Source organism: Hyalella azteca, unplaced genomic scaffold (assembly GCF_000764305.2).
Source record: "Hyalella azteca isolate HAZT.00-mixed unplaced genomic scaffold, Hazt_2.0.2 contig17676, whole genome shotgun sequence".
Lineage (NCBI taxonomy): Eukaryota > Metazoa > Arthropoda > Malacostraca > Amphipoda > Hyalellidae > Hyalella > Hyalella azteca.
In genome coordinates, this window is record NW_025947451.1 from 238,717 (window position 1) to 261,319 (window position 22,603).

Consider the following 22,603-nt stretch of genomic DNA (forward strand, 5'->3'; position numbering starts at 1 on the left):
TTTACCGCACATTGATTAAATATTTTGTATATAATATGAATAAACAATTTAGGCCGTTCCACCATTAGTGTGGCGGGACGAAGGAAGAGGAGAGGGTCTCTCTTCTTTAGTTTCACCCGCCTTGGTTTCGTCTGTATTGGTTTCGCAGGGTCTAGTTTCACCGGTTTCTGTTTCATCAGACTTGGTTTCGTCGATTTTGGTATCGCTTTCCCCTTGTTGTTGCTGCTGTCGCAGTTCCGCGTCTGGAAAAGTTTAATCTCTTAATTTAAAATAATTATAATAATAATTTAAAATTAAGAAAGAAATTAAGAAAATTAAGAAATAATTTAAGAAAAAGAAAGAAAAACCGACGTAAATACGATGGGTGATTTTCCTGACGTGCTCATCAAATAGCCTTCGGAAAAATCATTGAAAATGAAGACTATGAATGCCTTTATTACATAAATATTAAAATACGTAAGATGTAAAACTTATGGTCTTGTATGAATATATTTCCACAGGATAAATTTTTATTGTTAAGCGTGGACTCATTGAGTAACTTATTTGTTGATTATTTAGGTCATAAACTTAGAAGTTGATCAGGCATCCATGAATTAAAGAAATCATTAATTAAGGAGTTTAAGTAATCAGGAAAATAGTTAATCGTATAATGAGGCAACAAGTTGATCATGCAATCAGGTCACCTGCTAATCAAGCAGTCAGTCAACCAGAAAGCTTGGTTGTGACCTAATCATTCAACCATGCCACCCTCTAATCAGGCAGCAGGCAAGCAGCAGGAATGGCACAGGCAGGCAGCAGGCAAGGCACAGGCAGGCAGCAGGCAAGGCACAGGCAGGCAGCAGGCAAAGCACAGGCAGGCAGCAGGCAAGGCACAGTCAGGCAGTAGGCAAGCAACAGGAAGGGCACAGGCAGGCAGTAGGCAAGGCACAGGCAGGCAGCAGGCCAGGCACAGGCAGGCAGCAGGCAAGCAACAGGAAGGGCACAGGCAGGCAGTAGGCAAGGCACAGGCAAGGCACAGGCAGGCAGCAGGCAGGCAGCAGGAAAGGCACAGGCAGGCAGCAGGCAAGGCACAGGCAGGCAGCAGGCAAAGCACAGGCAGGCAGCAGGCAAGCAACAGGAAGGGCACAGGCAGGCAGCAGGAAAGGCACAGGCAGGCAGCAGGCAAGGCACAGGTAGGCAGTAGGCACGGCACAGGCAGGCAGCAGGCCAGGCACAGGCAGGCAGCAGGCAAGGCACAGGCAGGCAGCAGGCAAAGCACAGGCAAGGCACAGGCAAGGCACAGGCAGGCAGCAGGAAAGGCACAGGCAGGCAGCAGGCAAGCAACAGGAAGGGCACAGGCAGGCAGTAGGCAAGGCACAGGCAAGGCACAGGCAAGGCACAGGCAGGCAGCAGGAAAGGCACAGGCAGGCAGCAGGCAAGGCACAGGCAGGCAGCAGGCCAGGCACAGGCAGGTTGCAGGCCAGGCACAGGCAGGCAGCAGGCATGACACAGGCAGGCAGCAGGCAAGGCATAGGCAAGGCGCAGGCAGGCAGCAGGCAAGGCACAGGCAGGCATCAGGCAAGGCATGGGCAGGCAGCAGGCAAGGCACAGGCAGGCAGCAGGCAAGGCACAGGCAGGCTGCAGGCAAGGCACAGACAGCAGATCAGGCACAGGCATACAGCAGGCACAGGCAAGGCACAGGCAGGCCTCACCCTCCCTGGCGCGTTCCCTCCACTTGCTCCTGTTGGCGGCCAAGCAGGCGACCCAGGGCCTCCTGAGCTCCCGCCCCACCATGGGGCGCCGGATGGGGCCACCGGGCTCTGTGGGGCACGCAGGGGGATTAATGGGTGACATCAGGGCCCAGGGAACTGTGGGGCACTAATGGTAATAATATATATATGTATATATCTATTATTATAATGTAGTTTATAATAATATATCATACAGTTTTATAATATATTTTTTATTAATATAGCTACAGACCGATGGCAGTCTCCTCAGCGATGGTGTTGGCGGTGGCAGCGCCAGAGGCCAGCGTTGCCACCCTGTCCAGCAGGTCGCTGCACACGCTCAGACTGGGCTCTACGATGAAGTCGATGAAGCCTGCGCAACGCACGTGCAAAATTAGTGCTAATTGTGCGTGAAAATGTATGATTATTTGCGTGAAAATGCATGAAATTGTGCGTAAAAATGCATTAAATTTGAGTAAAGGAACTTAGAAATTGGGCGTGAAAATGCATGATTATTTGCGTGAAAATGCATGAAATTGTGCGTGAAAATGCATGATAATTTGAGTAAAGGAACATAGAAATTTTGCGGGAAATTCATGATAATTTGAGTAAAGGAACATAGAAATTGGGCGTGAAAATGCATGATATTTTGAGTAAAGGAACATAGAAATTGTGTGTGAAAATGCATGATAATTTGAATAAAGGAACATAGAAATTGGGCCTGAAAATGCATGATAATTTGAGTGAAGGAACATAGAAATTGTGCGTGAAAATGCATGATAATTTGAATAAAGGAACATAGAAATTGGGCGTGAAAATGCATGATATTTTGAGTAAAAGAACATAGAAATAGTGTGTGAAAATGCATGATAATTTGCGTAAAGAATATAGAAATTGGGCGTAAAAATTCATGATAGTTTGAGTAAAGGAAGATAAAAATTGTGCGTGAAAATGCATGATAATTTGGGTGAAGAAACATAGAAATTGTGCATAAAAATTCATGATTATTTGAGTAAAGGAAGATAGAAATTGTGTGTGAAAATGCATGATAATTTGAGTAAAAGAACATAGAAATTGTGAGTGAAAGAATATATTAACTCAAAAAGTATATACGAGTGTGGTAAATATATTTTCCTATCAAAGTAATGGTGGTGAAAATTGAAATATTCAACACGAGTCCCGATGTTAATGATTTTGCAGATTGATAAGTCTAAGTGAACCATGTCACTAGCACTAGTACCTATCTGGCTCACGGCCAGTAGCGTGTTTCATATGACACACGTCCCACCACGACACTAGCACTAGTACCTATGTGGCTCTCGACCACATGCCTGTAGCATAACACGCTCTAGTCCCACCATGACACTAGCACTAGTACCTATGAGCAACACTAGCACTGGTACTTATGAGCAACACTAGCACTAGTATCCATCAGCAACACCAGCACTAGTATCTATCTGGCTCTCGGCGAACACCAACGTGTCACATAGCACTCTCAAGTCCCACCACGACACTAGCACTAGTCACCTATGAGCTACACTAGCACCAGTACCTATGAGCAACACTAGCACTAGTCCCCTATGATCAACACTAGCACTAGTACCTATCTGGCTCTCAGCGACGAGAGTATTGTTGCGGTCGCAGAGGGGGGAGTAGGGCAGGCCGAGCTGGTGCTCGCGGTCGCCCTGCCTGAAGAACTCCTCGAGCAGCTGGGCCGTCCAGCGCTGGTGCACCGCCCAGTCCTTGCTGGGGTGCGAGATGTCGCAGCAGTGCAGCACCAGCGACAGCGCCTTAGCCTTGTCCAGGCTGCTGGTGCAAACAAAGTGTACTTAAGGGGTGTACAGTGTACTTATGGACTTATGGGGTGCACAGTGTACTGAGAAGGTGCGTACACTGTACAGTGCAGCACCAGCGACAGCGCCTTAGCCTTGTCCAGGCTGCTGGTGCAAACAGTGTACTTAAGGGGTGTACAGTGTACAGTGCAGCACTGTACAGAGGTGTGTATAGTGCGAACAGTGCACTGAGGGGATGTATACAGTATAGAGTCGACCTACAGTGTAATTAGAAATTTGAGGGTGAGCACATAGTACGAGGGTATGGATGACAAATGGATGACAAATTATATACGAGAGGGTTGGGGGGGGGGGCGAGTACAATATAAATGAGGATAACATATAGCGGGCTCTTGGGGGCATGATGTATTGAAGCATGACAAACAATGTACTTTGGCCGCTCAGTACTAATTTCTGGTATCCAGAGGTGCAATGATATCAGCCGCAGTACTACAATGCTAAAGATGTCATCAATATACCGTTGCAGATGTCACCATCATCTTAACCATTTATATATTTATATATTCTATCACTAATCTTTTATAGATTTCATTAGCAACCTTCTCTATACATAAATACTTATCACTAACATGTTATTTATCACAAAGCGGCGATATGATTTCTCAGTAACCTGCAATAGACTTGTTACTAACCTGCTCCAGGCGTCATCACTAACCTGTTCTCTGACATGGTAAGCATGTTCTTCATTGCTTTGATCTGCTGGAAGTGTGATGACATGTCAGTGGCCAGCACCATCTCTATCACCAGCCCGCGGAACTCACGGTACTCTTCCCGTGACAGGTTCACAACCAGGTTGTTCCCTTCCTCTTGTAGGAGTCTGCGCGGGGCAAAGGTTTATTTTATATGTTTTTTCCTATAAAATTACTTATATGATAAAAAATGTAACTCAGGACTCACTGCAGTGAGTGACAGCTAGAGAGCGCATTTTCTCGTCGACGAAAACGGAAAGTCATGGACGGACAGACAGACGGACGGACGGACGGACGGATGGACAGACAGATGGACGGACAGACAGATAGGCGGACGGACGGACAGACGGACAGACAGACGGACGGACAGACTGACGGACAAACGGACGGACAGACGGACATGGCGAGCACAATAGCGCCTTTTTTCTATAAATGAGAAAATGCGCTAAAAAGGGTGTATATATGACGATTGAGGAGAATTATAGCAAAAGGGTCGAGTAACAGATTTGATTTTAGACAATTTCTTTCATTTCATGAATTAGGCGATTGAATAACATTAATTTATTTGTAAATGATTAGTTACATTACACACAATTAATAATTAAATGATATGTTATCAAGTTAGACGCAGTACTACGTTATGGGCAAAGCAGAGATATGACAACTCATGAGTAAAGCTCAGAAGTGCGAGTAATTTATATATTATAATATAATATATAAAATATATTATATTATTTTCTATAAATCTTTAGAGCGGCACTCAGTATCTACATACGAGCTGTACAACTGCTACCAGTGAACTGTAGGTATAGAGCAGACAGTCAGGTTAATTGCTATTACTTAGCTTGTAGTCTATACGATACTTATACTTAAGTATAAAATTTTTACCATAGTCGGTAGTCTGTACTACAGTCTTTATTAAATAAAGTATATCTTAGTCTATACAGCTCAATTATGGACACGGATACCATGATAGCGGAAGCGAGATTAGAATTTCTGTCAAGTAAAATACGCAAAGTCGTATAACAATTTCCAACAGCCGCGTAAATCATCGAAAACATTGGTCCCGCTTTTTTAAGACCAGCCGGCTGAGCAGAGTGTAACGCTCCAGACTTTTCAGGTGGAAAAATACGCAAGATGCAGATTTGACCTGTTACAGAACCAACCAACGCAGATACGACTGGTTAGACTTAAGGTAAGCAAGACACGAGCTGATACAGACTTGCCTCACCTCAACATATCCTCACCACAGCCTCAGCACCACACCCTCATCACGTCCCGCCACAGCCTCACCATAGCCACGGCACCACGCCCCACCACATCCCCGGCACCTCGCCCCATCACTGCCTCATCATAGCCCCGACACCACACCCTCATCACACCCCACCACAGCCTCACCACAGCCCCACCACAGCCCCACCACAGCCCCACCACAGCCCCACCAAAGCCTCACCCCACGGCACCACACCCTCATCACACCCCTCCCACTGACCTGAATGCGGCGGATATGTGGTGGTTTTCTAGGACGGCGCGGTCGTTGTAGAGCAGCGCCGTCCACAGCCTCACCACAGCCTCACCACACCTCACCACCGCCCCACCACAGCCCCGGCACCACACCCTCATCACACGTCACCACCACTGACCTGAATGCAGCGGATATGTGATGGTTTTCTAGGACGGCGCGGTCGTTGTAGAGCAGCGCCGTCCACAGCCTCATCACAGCCTCACCACAGCCCCGGCACCACAGCCTCACCACAACCCCGGCACCACACCCCACCACAGCCTCACCACACCCTCATCACGCCCCGCCACCACTGACCTGAATGCGGCGGATATGTGGTGGTTTTCTAGGACGGCGCGGTCGTTGTAGAGCAGCGCCGTGTCGGAGCCCGACATGACGTGGAAGTTGTTGGTCGTGCCGGTGTGCTCGTAGTCGTGCACCATGGCCGCCACAAGGGTGGCCAAGATCTCGATGTCAGTCAACCAGTTCTGGAAGGATATTTTGGATATCAAGGAGAAAACTAGCGTCTCTAGTAGGTCGATGTCCGTCAACTAGTTATGGAAGGATATTTTGGATATCAAGGAGAAAACTAGTGTCTCTAGTATGTCGATGCCCGCCAATCAGTTCTGGAAGGATATTTTGGATATCAAGGAGAAAACTAGTGTCTCTAGTATGTCGATGCCCGCCAATCAGTTCTGGAAGGATATTTTGGATATCAAGGAGAAAACTAGTGTCTCTAGTATGTCGATGCCCGCCAATCAGTTCTGGAAGGATATTTTGGATATCAAGGAGAAAACTAGTGTCTCTAGTATGTCGATGCCCGCCAATCAGTTCTGGAAGGATATTTTGGATATCAAGGAGAAAACTAGTGTCTCTAGTATGTCGATGCCCGCCAATCAGTTCTGGAAGGATATTTTGGATATCAAGGAGAAAACTAGTGTCTCTAGTATGTCGATGCCCGCCAATCAGTTCTGGAAGGATATTTTGGATATCAAGGAGAAAACTAGTGTCTCTAGTATGTCGATGTCCGCCAACCNTACTCACTGCAGTGAGTGACAGAGAGCGCATTTTCTCGTCGACGAAAACTTGAGGTCACGGACGGACGGACAGACAGACGGACGGACAGACGGACGGACAGACGGACGGACATTGCAAGCACAATAGTGCATTTTTTCCATAAATGAGAAAACGTGCTAAAAAGACAAACTTCAAAGTTGAGGAAGCAGTAGTTCTACAGCAGAAGCTACAAGTCATCGGCATTACTTCTTCAGTCAGAGGACGACTGAACGTAAGAGAACGATGGAACTTTACCTTGAACTTGTGCAGGAGGCCATATCTGTTGAGTAGCTCGTAGGACAAGCAGCGCAGCGGCGTGTTGTTGCTGGTTTCTTGCAGCACAAACACATCGAAGTCCCAGCAGTCCACCCTCTGCAACACAACACAACGTGAGTACAAACACAACGAAGTCCCAGCACTCCACCCTCTGCAACACAACACACGTTAGTACAAACACATCGAAGTCCCAGTAGTCCACCCTCTGCAACCCAACACACGTTAGTACAAACACATCGAAGTCCCAGTAGTCCACCCTTGCAACCCAACACAACGCCAGCGCAAACACAACGAAGTCCCAGCAGTCCACCCTCTGCAACACAACACAACTCCAGCGCAAACACAACGAAGTCCCAGCAGTCCACCCTCTGCAACACAACACAACACAACGTTAGTACGAACACATCGAAGTCCCAGCAGTCCGGCCTCTGCAACACAACACAACGTCAGCCCTAACATCACCTATATATATCGTTTTTTTTTATACATGTGTATAATGTATGTTATGTGTGAGTGTTTGAGAGGGTGTTTAGGTATGATAAGGGTATACCGGATGCGCATCCATGATATTTATCGTGTCAGGATTTTGCTTGGGATAGAAATTCATTTTTACGCACATTGGACAAATGCGAGACATTGGAAAGTGGGGCAAATGATGGATTAGGGAATTTACGTCTGCATTTAACTAGGGTGAGGATGAATTTTATGACAAAATCGAACTGAGGGCAAAACTGAATTTTTATTTGCATAAACAGGAGTGTTAGTTGAGACTTGGTTAGCACGATGATTGGAACAGGATATTCATTGATTAGCGAAATTATTTGTGTAATAATTAACTGGATTTTTGAAATGCAGTTCAGGATGATAATATTTAAGATTATTGGATTCTGGATAACGGTATGTGGAAATATCCAATTTGTTGGTATGTGATCAATCAACTAATTCTTATTGATTAATACTAATTTAATTATCTAGAATATCGACAATTGTTATCAATTAATACCAAATCAATTATGTCTAATACAAGCATGTGTCCATAAATAAAATGGAATAATTTCCCACCTTGAGTACCCTGGAGACCTCCTGCGGCAGCTGTAGGAAGGTGGCAGAGCAGAGTCTTCTGTAGATGCGCTCTACGAATATACCCGCACGGATGGCGTTAGCCACCGACCTGTGGGCGTAGACTCGGGTAGATTAAAGTAGTTATTAAATTCTGTAGATGCGCTCCACGAATATGCCCGCACGAATGGCGTTAGCCACCGACCTGTGGGCGTAGACTCGGGTAGATTAAAGTAGTTATTAAATTCTGTAGATGCGCTCCACGAATATGCCCGCACGGATGGCGTTAGCCACCGACCTGTGGGCGTAGACTCGGGTAGATTAAAGTAGTTATTAAACATAAGCAAGACAAGGGGTTAGGTAGAATTAGGCAAATGAAGGCTGTTCCTTAAGGGCCTGTGCAAATGCTGGGGTTTTTAAGGTAAGTTGGTAAATGAAGGCTGTTACTTAAATGCCTGCACAAATGGCGAAGATTTTAAGGTAGAATTGGGCAAATGAAGGCTGTTAAATAAGGGCCTGTACAAATAGTGGGGGTTTTTAAGGTAGAATTGGGAAAATGAAGGCTGTTAAATAAGGGCCTGTACAAATAGTGGGGGTTTTTAAGGTAGAATTGGGCAAATGGAGGCTGTTACTTAAGGGCCTGGTCAAATAGTGTGGTTTTTAAGGTAGAATTGGGCAAATAAAGGCTATTCCATGAGGGCCTATACAAATGGTGGGGTTTTTAAGGCAGAAAAGGTGCGGGGGTTGAGATAATAGACGTAGGATTGGAAGATTAACGTAGTTACAAATATTTTCCTAGACTAGGCATATATACACACACTTGCTTATAACAATCGGTATAAATTTCCATCCAAAACAAAAATAATTGTACAAGTACATTTTTGTCTTCAAGGAAATATGACTTGACCATTAATTTTTCATCACATTTAAATTCTGGAACTACTAGAGGCCGTAAACTGGGCTCTGTTATGAAACACAGGATATTATTTACTACTATAAACTTGTCTCTGCTTAGGTCATCAGAATTTCATGCTACTGTGAATATATAGTCTCTTGGGAGGCACGCCAGTATTATATGAATGTTTCACCACCACTTCCTTCACCACCACTTCCTTCACCACCACTTCCTTCATCACCACTTCCTTCACTACCACTTCATCACCACTTCCTTCACTACCACTTCATCACCACTTCCTTCACTACCACTTCACCACCACTTCATCACCACTTCCTTCACTACCACTTCCTTCACTACCACTTCATCATCACTTCCTTCACCACCACTTCATCACCACTTCCTTCACCACCACTTCATCACCACTTCCTTCACCACCACTTCATCGCCACTTCCTTCACTGCCACTTCATCACCACTTCCTTCACTGCCACTTCATCACCACTTCCTTCACCACCACTTCACCACCACTTCCTTCACTACCACTTCATCACCACTTCCTTCACACCACTTCATCACCATTTCCTTCACCACCACTTCATCACCACGTCTTGCGCTTCGCTCATCGATTTTGTTTGTTTTCGAGCAAAGGCGATGCTGGCTTTTGATTTGCCAATCAGGGCCGCAGTAGCCGCCTAATTGGCCAATATTGCCACCTAATATTGCGTCTTGTATTAGGTAGTAGTAACTACAGGAGTAGTAACTACAGAAGTAGTAATTACAGGAGTAGTAACTACGGGAGTAGTAACTAAATCCTCGAGAAACTACAATGATATTCAATGGTAGAGTCATTAAGTGTTAATATTATTTTGGAATAGAGATTATTCTTGAAGTTTTCGCGATTCTCAAAATTTGTTATCGAGAAAAGAAACAATATTCATCATAGTTTTAGTCGCTTGCGTGAATGAGTCTTATTACTTTTCGTGATATACAAATCCATTTGTTTTTTAATGGAAATATTTGACCTAATGGCACATATAGAAGCAAGTATCACGAGCCGGATTACACTCTAAGTAAAATGTCTTTCATACCGACCGTATGCGACATATATACATAGGTCACCAGCCCTCACTTGAATTTAGGTTTTTCGTCGTTTTTTCACCGGCCGCCCGACAACAGGCGGTTGAAAATGGAGGCGGGACACCAACCCTTACCTGAACTTGGGTTTTTCGTCGTTTTTTCGCCGGCCGCCCGACAGCTGGCGGGTGAAGGTGGAGGCGAGCCACTCACGCACCTCGGGGGGCACCGCGTCAGGCTCCACCTCGGACAGCTCGTCCTCCTCGTCAGGGGGGCGTCTGGGGCACACGGGGGGAATCAGTGTGAAGGTAAATGGGGGGAGGGGGGCTTGTTTTGGGTGTTATAGGTAGCAACGGTGGGGTAATTTTGGGTGTTGTTGGTGGCAGCTGTGGGGTTATTTATTGACTGATATTGGTGGCAACGAATTAACCGTTGTTTTGTCAGTAGGGATGACATATAAGCCGCAGATTTTGGGTATCAGTTTACTAATAGAACATACATATTGCTGGCAGAGAATATATTGCTGGCAGAGAATATATTGCTGGCAGCGAATATATTGCTGGCAGAGAATATATTGCTGGCAGAGAATATATTGCTGGCAGAGAATATATTGCTGGCAGAGAATATATTGCTGGCTGAGAATATATTGCTGGCAGAGAATATACTGCTGGCAGAGACTCGAGAAAGAATGTCAGGTAATGAGACAGTGAAGAATTGTGATATGATCCATTGTAAATCATCCCATTTATGTCCAACAGGGCCCATGCTTTCAAAAAAAGCTAAGAGATCGTATGTTCATCAGCCAATCATTGACAGCTTTTTTTAGCAAAATCCACCAATCATAGACAAGAAAATAGAGCGTAAGTACTTACGTTCACTTAGCGAGTTTTGAAAGAATGGTCCCATATCATGTGATACAAGATTAACTTACTAAATATCATGAAATGATAATGAATGTGATATGCATACAATCTACGAGTGATTGATTACAAAATTATTACACTAAAACATCTATAATATCAACAAATAATTTTCTAAACCCATGAAAAGACACTGAATTTCAATGATGCGTATATAGGTATATATACATAGGTTAACTTACTAAGCATCATGAAATGATAACAAATATGATATGTGTACAATCTATGAGTTATTTAACGCTGAATTATTACACTAAAACATCTATATTATCAACAAATAATTTTTTAAGCCCTTGAAAATACACTGAATTTCAATGATGCGTATATAGGTATACATACATAGATGCGTATATAGGGATATAGGTAATTAGGTATATTAAATACGTATAATAGGAATATTATAATCTATGGGAGATATGTTAAAAATAGTGAAAAAAAATCTTGCTGGTAGGAAAAAAAAGATAGTTTCGAAATGAAAAATCGAATATTTTTACATAGATTCATGTATTGTGGCATAACATTTATTAGCAATGACAACTGCTATTGGTTAAAGTGAAAGGGCAGTTCCTCATATTGAATAGCATCAGTGACTTTAATAACGCATGTTATTTATATGCTATATGATGATCAATATAATTTTTTTCCGGGTATTACTGTAATCAAGATTACGTTATATATAACGCAGCGTTAGCCCTGATGATCAATATACTTTTTTTTCAGGGTAATTACTGTAATCAAGATTACGATATATAAATCGCAGCGTTATCTTGGGGTTGTTAGCCCAATTGTGGCGTTCACTTGAAAAATGTTGTTCGCGGATTTATAGATTTTTCATTTAATTTAGTTTAACTAAATTAAGCGTTAATTTAACTGAAACTTATAGAACAAATTGATGTGTCAGGCTCATTGTTACTAATAGCAGTTGTCGATACTTATTATGTTACAATAGACATATAACCGGAGGAAATAACAGCTACAACTATAACAGTAAATAACAGAGAAAAAAATAACAGTAAATAACAGAGAAAAAATCATAAAACAAATACGGTTTTGAGGGGGTGACTGCAATACAAGCACCGAATCATATACAAGGTATTAATCATGCAATAAAAAGTAAATTAATACGAATTAATGTAAAATGGAAAGTATTTGAATTAGATAATAAATAAAAATTTAGAGAAAGTATTAAATTTCGAATCTGATATTGATTGAATTATAGAGCACGAGCTGAAATCACATTTATAACCGAATCACGAACGAAATATTTACAAATTAATACTGTACAATGAAAAAGGAGGGTTTCCAGGTAAAAATACTAAATTATTAATATTTTTAATATGTCGTAGTCATCTTCACTGGTATGTCTGAATTCAACCTAGTATTTCCAAAGAGTTAATAATGACTAATGAGTGTAAATGAACAATAATAAAATAATGAATAATGAATATAAATTATGTATATATAATGCATTAATTATGTTTAATAATGTAAATAATGAATAAAGAATGTAAATTATGTGTAAGGATTGCCGAAATATTTTACAGAAGGAAGGTAATAATGTAAATAATAAATAAAGAATGTAAATTATGTGTAAGTTTTGCCGAAATATTGTACAGAAGGAAGGGTTGTCTACAAACTACCCAGAGATTGCTAACAAAAATTGTTTCCAAAACGCCGAAAAACTTCCTTGTCGAGGAAATTCTTCTTATTTGTTAAGATTTCCCGGCCATCGGAATTTGCTGAGAAATTTAAACAATTAACGCGGCCGCCGGTTGGCCAACGATGACCCGGTCGTGATTTTCAATAGGGTACACGGGGCGAATTTTGTCGCGACTGGAATGGCGGGAACGCAACTGGCATTCCCGATCCCTGTTAGCGATGGCATTCCTGTCGTGCTGGCGACTTTTGGGCAGTGCTGATATTATTGGCTGATAACAGCGATAACAGGGGCTGATAACAGTGGTAACAGACTCTGATTACAGCGATAACATGGGCTGAGAACCGTGATAGTTGGGGCAGATAACAGTGATAACAGGGGCTGATAACAGCGATAACAGGGGGATGATAATAGCGATAACAAGGGCTGATAACAGTGGTAGAGGACCATGATTACTGCGATTAGAGCCTGATAACATGAATGATTAGAGCCTGATAACAGTGATAACAGGGGCTAATGACTGCAATAATATGGACTGATGGACTGATAATAATGATGAAGTTGTTCGGTCGAGAGATAACAGGGATGAAAGCGATAAAAAGTTTGGTTATAGCGAGAGCAGGAATGATATATGCAATATGAAGGTTAATAACTGCGATAACTTGGTGCTTATCAGTGGTGCTTATCAACGGCAGTAATGATGACAGAGCAGAAAACAGCCAAAAACAATACTGATAACATTGCTGATAACATTGCTGGTAACATTGCTGATAACATTGCTGATAACATTGCTGATAACAATGCTGATAACATTGCTGATAACATTGCTGGTAACATTGCTGATAACATTGCTGATAACATTGCTGATAACATTGCTGATAACATTGCTGATAACATTGCTGATAACATTGCTGATAACATTGCTGATAACATTACTGATAACATTACTGATAACAATGCTGATTACATAAGTGGTCAGTGGCAGGTGAGTGGTCAGTGGCAGGTGAGTGGTCAGTGGCAGGTGAGTGGTCAGTGGCAGGTGAGTGGTCAGTGGCAGGTGAGTGGTCAGTGGCAGATGAGTGGTCAGTGGCAGATGAGTGGTCAGTGGCAAGTGAGTGGTCAGTGGCAGGTAAGTGGTCAGTGGCAGGTGAGTGGTCAGTGGCAGGCGAGTGGTCAGTAGCTCAGTTAGTAACTGAGTATATCAGCTACACAGTAAAATACAACATCGATGCGGAGGAAACAGCGGCTCACGCTGGTATTTAATTGCGTTGTTATACAGTTCAGACGTTTTTCGTTTTAAATAACGTAAATAAACAACGTCAATTAAGCAAATTTACAAAGTAAATGCATAATTTCACAACACGTATTACGTAATACGCGCAGGATATTTACAACACACAGTTTACGACAGCGGATCTTACAACGAATGATCTGTTGTGTATATGAATTGTGGTCAATATTTGGTCTTGTCGTACACGCAAGACTTAATTAATTGGTCTATTGGTGTGCTGATTCAAGGCGTTATAAGCAGATGCTTAAGGTTCAGGCAACAACATCCTCTACATTCATCTAATTACTGTACATTTTCTAACGTTTTCTAGGGCACAAACGTTCACTACGTTCGCTACGTTCGCTACATTCGCTACACTCTATACGTTCGCTACGTTCGCTACGTTTACTTTGATTTTAAAGAACAATTTTGTCCCGGAACCTCGGTTGTGTGTCGGCCGCAGCATCGGCGGGCGCGGCGCCCGACGGGGCGTCCAAACTGATCGTGATGGCCTGACCCCCGCGATCTGGAGATCTGGGTACGGCCACCCCCATTAGAGGGGAGTTATCGAGATCAGTGATATAAAGGGTTGCAGAATGGGGAGCTATCGAGATCAGAGACCTCAAGGATCGAGGAACGGACAGTGATCGCGACCAGAGAGTGCTAGGGTCAAGGTAGAGGAAGTGATCGCGATCAGAGAGCTCTAGGGTCGAGGTAGAGGAAATGATCGATTTCAGAGACCTCTAGGATCTAGGTAAGGGAAGTGGTCTAAATTAGAGGCCTCTAGCATCGAGGTAGGGGAAGTGGTCGAGATCAGATGCCTCTAGGATCTAGGTAGGGGAAGTGATCGAGATCAGAGACTTCTAGGATCAGGAATGGACAGTGATCGTGATCAAAGAGCTCTAGGATCGATGTGATCGAGATATGGTAGAGGAAGAGGGAATGGACACTTCACTATCTCATTCATATATGAGTTTTCTCTTGAAGAGATCGAGATTTTTTATATCCATGATCGAGTAAGGAGAAGTTCTCGAGATTAGAGATCTCGATAAGATCGAGGAAGAGGAAGGGATCGAGATCACAGTCCTGTAGGATGGAGGAACGATAAGTGACGAGATCTGTGATGTTTAGGTTCGCGGTAGGGGAAGCGACAGAGATTATAGTTATTTATAGGGATCGACGAAATGAAATGATCTAGATCTGTGTGGAGTGAAAAGAAAGTGAAGGGAGACGAGTGGAGTGGGAAGGAAATACGATTAGTAAAGCTGATCAGCTGGAGAAAGTTTTGCAGCGAACAACTAACTAAACAATTGTGGATGGAAACCCTGAAAATAATCATAAATATAAAGCGGAGGAGTGATGTAAAAATAAACAGTGGAATGTACGCGGCAAAAACAGCTCAGGTAAAAAATTGCGACCATGGCTGAACGTGTCTGAACGCGCCTGAACATGTCTGAACGTGTCTGAACGTGTATGAACGTTTAAAAAAATATCTAATCATATCTGAATATTTTTGACAACACCTATACAACTTTGGCCAAATACGAATCATTGTCCAAATCATGACAAAAAATAATATATAACTTGCAGAGAAAAAAATTCTGAAAACTCCCAGAGCTTGTTAAGCAGCAAGCGGACCATGGAAGAAAAATGAATTTTGTTTGAAAATAAGCTCGAAATCATACAACAACTGGAAGAGGAGCCGGGCCATAACGCTTACGAATATTGCAATAGCATTTGTAATTAATTATGTTTCTTTTTGTGTTGGGAGGATTTGGGTTAATTTGCGTACTGGACTGAAATTCTCGAATGATTTTAAAGTGTAATATGAGATTTGGTTTCATGGATTAGGAATGAAATAGTGAATTTTCATTTTGTGGATTCTCGTACAATTTGATTGCTGAGTGTCTTGCATTTTCAACAATCAGCGTCAAGTTGCACAATTTTCAAGATGATGAAATTGTCAAACCAACATTAATTTTGATACTCGTGCTTCGTACTCATGTTACGCACCCAGTCTTCACATTCATGTTTAAATGGATGCTCCACAATTAAACTCTAATTCATGGTTCACATGTATGCTTCACATTCATAATTTTACCAATATTGCATAGGATTCCTAGGCTTGGATCACGTAGGACTCTCGGTCTAGGATCACGTATGATTCTTAAGCTAGTATTACATAGGAATCTTGGCTAGGATCACTCAGGATAGGATCATGTAAGATTTTTAGGTGAAGATCGCGTAGGATTCTTAGGCTAGTATTACATAGGAATCTTGGCTAGGATCACTCAGGATAGGATCATGTAAGATTTTTATCATGTAAGATTCTTAGGCTAGGACCACAGAATATTCTAAAGTTAGAATCACTTGGGATTCTTAGTCTAGGATCACCTGGGATTTTCTGGCTAAGATTACGAAGGATTCTCAGGTTAGAATCATGTAGGATTTTCAGGTTAGTATCACGTTGCATTCTCAGATTAGGATCTCTTGGGATTCTTTGGCCAGGATTACGTAGGAGTCTCAGACTAGGACCACGTAAGGATCTAAAGCTAGAAGCACTTAGGATTCTTAGGCTAGGATCACGTAGTATTCTCAGAATAGACCACGTAGGATTCTCAGGCTAGGATCACGTAGGATTCTTTGGCTAGGATTACGTAGGATTCTCAGGCTAGGATAATGTTTGATTATTCGGCCAGGATTAGATAAGATTCTCAGGCTAGGATCACGTAGTATTCTCAGAATAGACCACGTAGGATTCTCAGGCTAGGATCACGTAGGATTCTTTGGCTAGGATCACGTAGGATTCTCAGGCTAGGATCATGTTTGATTATTCGGCCAGGATTAGATAAGATTCACAGGCTAGGATCACGTAGTATTCTCAGAATAGACCACGTAGGATTCTCAGGCTAGGATCACGTAGGTTTCTCAGATTAGGATCACGTAGGATTCTCAGGCTAGGATCATGTTTGATTATTCGGCCAGGATTACAAAAGATTCTCAAGGTAGGATCACGTAGGATTCTTGGTATTTCACCAAGACGAAATTTTGGTAGAGAACAACGTTTGATTTCATGCAGTATTCCTACTTATAAACGTAGTGTATCTTGCACCTGAACAGATTACCATCAGCTTCCTACACAAGTGTACATATTACTTGACAGTGACAGCAGGATCACGTAGGACTCCTTGCCACGGATAACACTGGCCCGAGTAGGACCTCATAGAACAACAAAATTCCACATGGTAGGTGGGGAACCGTATAAATTGGAAAGGAATGTGAATTTGAAAAAAAATAATAGCGACTTAACCATCACCGTTTGGGAATAATAAAGACATATGCAAAGTTTTACCGAGCTGCGGTAATTAGTTAGAGAGCATGCAAGACCACAAGATCATGCAAGACCACATTATACGACGTAGGACCAAACGATAACACGTAGGACCACACGATAACACGTAGGACCACACGATAACACGTAGGACCACACGATAACACGTAGGACCACACGATAACACGTAGGACCACACGATAACACGTAGGACCACACGATAACACGTAGGACCACACGATAACACGTAGGACCACACGATAACACGTAGGACCACACGATAACACGTAGGACCACACGATAACACGTAGGACCACACGATAACACGTAGGACCACACGATAACACGTAGGACCACACGATAACACGTAGGACCACACGATAACACGTAGGACCACACGATAACACGTAGGACCACACGATAACACGTAGGACCACACGATAACACGTAGGACCACACGATAACACGTAGGACCACACGATAACACGTAGGACCACACGATAACACGTAGGACCACACGATAACACGTAGGACCACACGATAACACGTAGGACCACACGATAACACGTAGGACCACACGATAACACGTAGGACCACACGATAACACGTAGGACCACACGATAACACGTAGGACCACACGATAACACGTAGGACCACACGATAACACGTAGGACCACACGATAACACGTAGGACCACACGATAACACGTAGGACCACACGATAACACGTAGGACCACACGATAACACGTAGGACCACACGATAACACGTAGGACCACACGATAACACGTAGGACCACACGATAACACGTAGGACCACACGATAACACGTAGGACCACACGATAACACGTAGGACCACACGATAACACGTAGGACCACACGATAACACGTAGGACCACACGATAACACGTAGGACCACACGATAACACGTAGGACCACACGATAACACGTAGGACCACACGATAACACGTAGGACCACACGATAACACGTAGGACCACACGATAACACGTAGGACCACACGATAACACGTAGGACCACACGATAACACGTAGGACCACACGATAACACGTAGGACCACACGATAACACGTAGGACCACACGATAACACGTAGGACCACACGATAACACGTAGGACCACACGATAACACGTAGGACCACACGATAACACGTAGGACCACACGATAACACGTAGGACCACACGATAACACGTAGGACCACACGATAACACGTAGGACCACACGATAACACGTAGGACCACACGATAACACGTAGGACCACACGATAACACGTAGGACCACANAGGATACAGGGCAGGATAATAGGATACAGGGCAGGATAATAGGATACAGGGTAGGATAATAGGATACAGGGCAGGATAATAGGATACAGGGCAGGATAATAGGATACAGGGTAGGAGAATAGGATACAGGGCAGGATAATAGGATACAGAGCAGGATAATAGGATACATGGCAGGATATTAGGATACAGGACAGGATAATAGGATACAGGGCAGGATATAAGGACACAGGGCAGGATATAATTAAGGGCACAGGGTAGGATATAAGGACACAGGGTAGGATAATAGGATACAGGGCAGGATAATAGGATATAGGGTAGGATATGAAGATATAGGGTAGGATAATGGGATATAGGGTGGGATATGAGGATATAGGGTAGGATAATAGGATACAGGGCAGGATATAAGGATACAGGGTAGGATATTAGGACACAGGGTAGGTTATAAGGATACAGGGAGTGTGATATTAATGTAATGATTGGGATATTTGGGTTCTGGGAGGGATATTATTGAAAGAATTTGTGTATTAAGGTGAGTTGATGATATTAGATTAGGAATTCGGTTTAATAAAAGTCAGTAAGACTTTTACTATTGCTGCTACTATATTAGAAATAGCCGCTATCACCACATTAGTACAGTCCTATTGCAATGGTGCTATACACTCTTTATTCCTACTGAAGGTAAATGCTGATTTGAACGATTATCTACATAATTTCTCTCAAATTTTAATTTTTTTATTTTAATTTACTCTGAAATTACCAGATACGTAGGAGAGGCTAAAATAACAAGAAATTGAAAAATACATAATATAATATATACAAAGTCATTATACACTGTTAGAAAAAATGGTGAAAAAACGGTCCCACTGGCTTTTCAGTGTCCGGTCGCCCCGTGTCGGCGTTTCAGTGGCCGGTCGTGCCGACCGGCCACTGAAACGCCGGTAATAACGTTATTGGTAATTTTTCTAACAGTGTATCAACACTAAGCAAGTAGTACAAGACAGTAGCTCTAATTCTTATAATATAAGAATAATATAATTAATATTATTATATTAATAATATAAGAATATATAATATAATTATTAACACTAAGCAAGACCCCACCGGACCGCCGCCTTCTCAGCCGCGTCGTCGGGGTCCGGGGCCGCTGGAGGGTCGGGGTCCGAGGGCCCCCGAGGGCGGCCCAGGGTCCGGCTGCTGGACCGCCTCAGGATCGTAAGCGACCCTTGCTCTGCCACAACAACATAACCCGGTAACATTCTTCAACATTCTCTAATAATGTTATTCAACATTTCCGTAGTAACATTCTTTATCATTCTCAAATTATGCCATTCAACTTAGGTAATATTCTTTAACATTCTCCAATAACGCCATTTAACATTTTCAGTAACATTATTTGACATTCTCTAATAACGCCTTTCAACATATAAAGTAACATTCTTCAACATTCTCTAAACATTCTCAACATAGGTAACATTCTTTGACATTCTCCAATAACGCCTTTGAACATCCCTCTCGTAACATTCTTTGACATTCTCTAATAATGCTATTCAACATTTCCCTATAGTAACATTCATTATCATTCTCTAATAACGCCATTTAACATCATCGGTAACATTTTTTGTTATTCTCTAATAACTCTCTATAACATTACTCCGTAACATTCTTCAACATTCTCTAATAACGCCTTTCAACATCCAAGGTAACATTCTTTGACATTCTCAAATAAAGTCTTTCAACTTAGGTAACATTCTTTGACATTCTTAAATAACGCCTTTCAACATCCCCCGGTAACATTCTTTGACATCCTCTAATACTGCCGTTCAAAATCTTAGGTAACTTTCTTTATAATTCTCCTATAACGCCATTCAACATCCCCCCGGAAACATTCTTTAACATTTTATAATAAATCCTTTCAAACTCCCCGGTAACATTCTTTGATATTCGCTAATAACGCCTTTGAATATTCCCCTATTAACATTCTTTAGCATTCTACAATAACGCTTCTCAACATCACCCTCTTAAAATTCTTTATCCATTTTTAAAAAACGCCTTTCAACATTCCCCTCGTAACATTCTTTTACATTTTCTAAAAACGTATTTCAATATTCAACTTGTAACATTCTTTGAAATTCTCTAATAACGACATTCAACATCCCCTGTAACATTCTTCAACATACTCCAACAACGCATTTCAACATTCTTCAGTCGAGCTAGTCAGGAATGTCAGTCTTTGCTTCTATTGCGGTCCTCGTATCTATACGTGGTCTTTGCATCTATTGCGGTCCTCGTATCTATACGTGGTCTTTGCATCTATTGCGGTCCTCGTATCTATACGTGGTCTTTGCATCTATTGCGGTCCTCGTATCTATACGTGGTCTTTGCATCTATTGCGGTCCTCGTATCTATACGTGGTCTTTGCATCTATTGCGGTCCTCGTATCTATACGTGGTCTTTGCATCTATTGCGGTCCTCGTATCTATACGTGGTCTTTGCATCTATTGCGGTCCTCGTATCTATACGTGGTCTTTGCATCTATTGCGGTCCTCGTATCTATACGTGGTCTTTGCATCTATTGCGGTCCTCGTATCTATACGTGGTCTTTGCATCTATTGCGGTCCTCGTATCTATACGTGGTCTTTGCATCTATTGCGGTCCTCGTATCTATACGTGGTCTTTGCATCTATTGCGGTCCTCGTATCNGGCGTACCATGTGTATTAAATGGCGTACCATGTGTATTAAATGGCGTACCATGTGCATTAAATGGCGTACCCGTGTTCTCTCCTTGTATATTACTTAATTTAAAGTTCAAATGTTCAATGGAACAATTGGTTAAAGAATCAAATCGCCAGTTGTAGATAGTTGAATTCAACGAGAAGTTTAATATTGGTTAAATGATATATTTCATTAGATGAATCTTATAGGGGTATTCAACTGGGAATTGTTGAACTGGTCCGTTGCTGCTTTAGCCAATCATTTTTTTTAAACTGATCAATTGTACAGTACTTCAGCTCAATATTGGATTCCGACAACAATTTCTTCAAAAAAATGTTCTCTGGCACCAAAAAATGTAATTTTTAATAAATAAATTCATTTAACGCACACCATGAAATAACGTGTTTAAAACTTCATTTTAATGCCGCGCGCTTTACTGCACAAGTTCAAACCTCTTTGTTCTGATGCTATTAATTAAACTCTTGTAAGAGGAGCTTCAAAGAGCCCAGGCATCAAGAGCTTGCATCAAGAGCAGCGCTTTGATGGCCGGGAATGACGAGGAATCAAAGTGGGAATGGGAATGAGAGCCTGTGCTCAGGTAGCAATAGCACTGGGGGGCAGCTGTCTCTTATACACATCTAGATGTGTATAAGAGACAGGCTCTAGGATCGATGTGATCGAGATATGGTAGAGGAAGAGGGAATGGACACTTCACTATCTCATTCATATATGAGTTTTCTCTTGAAGAGATCGAGATTTTTTATATCCATGATCGAGTAAGGAGAAGTTCTCGAGATTAGAGATCTCGATAAGATCGAGGAAGAGGAAGGGATCGAGATCACAGTCCTGTAGGATGGAGGAACGATAAGTGACGAGATCTGTGATGTTTAGGTTCGCGGTAGGGGAAGCGACAGAGATTATAGTTATTTATAGGGATCGACGAAATGAAATGATCTAGATCTGTGTGGAGTGAAAAGAAAGTGAAGGGAGACGAGTGGAGTGGGAAGGAAATACGATTAGTAAAGCTGATCAGCTGGAGAAAGTTTTGCAGCGAACAACTAACTAAACAATTGTGGATGGAAACCCTGAAAATAATCATAAATATAAAGCGGAGGAGTGATGTAAAAATAAACAGTGGAATGTACGCGGCAAAAACAGCTCAGGTAAAAAATTGCGACCATGGCTGAACGTGTCTGAACGCGCCTGAACATGTCTGAACGTGTCTGAACGTGTATGAACGTTTAAAAAAATATCTAATCATATCTGAATATTTTTGACAACACCTATACAACTTTGGCC

General features: G+C 42.4%; 1 protein-coding gene across 1 annotated transcript in view; it reads right to left on the reverse strand.

Moving 5' to 3' along the window:
• LOC108676097 (calcium/calmodulin-dependent 3',5'-cyclic nucleotide phosphodiesterase 1-like) overlaps window positions 1-22,603 on the reverse strand; it is a 28,154-nt gene continuing 5,551 nt past the window's right edge. Inside the window, 10 exon segments of the mRNA XM_047885354.1 lie at window positions 1-242; window positions 1,692-1,799; window positions 1,963-2,082; window positions 3,313-3,515; window positions 4,218-4,379; window positions 6,071-6,350; window positions 7,036-7,180; window positions 8,147-8,255; window positions 10,252-10,392; window positions 19,693-19,819. Coding sequence (XP_047741310.1) covers window positions 49-242; window positions 1,692-1,799; window positions 1,963-2,082; window positions 3,313-3,515; window positions 4,218-4,379; window positions 6,071-6,350; window positions 7,036-7,180; window positions 8,147-8,255; window positions 10,252-10,392; window positions 19,693-19,819 — 1,589 coding nt within the window. The 3' untranslated portion in view covers window positions 1-48.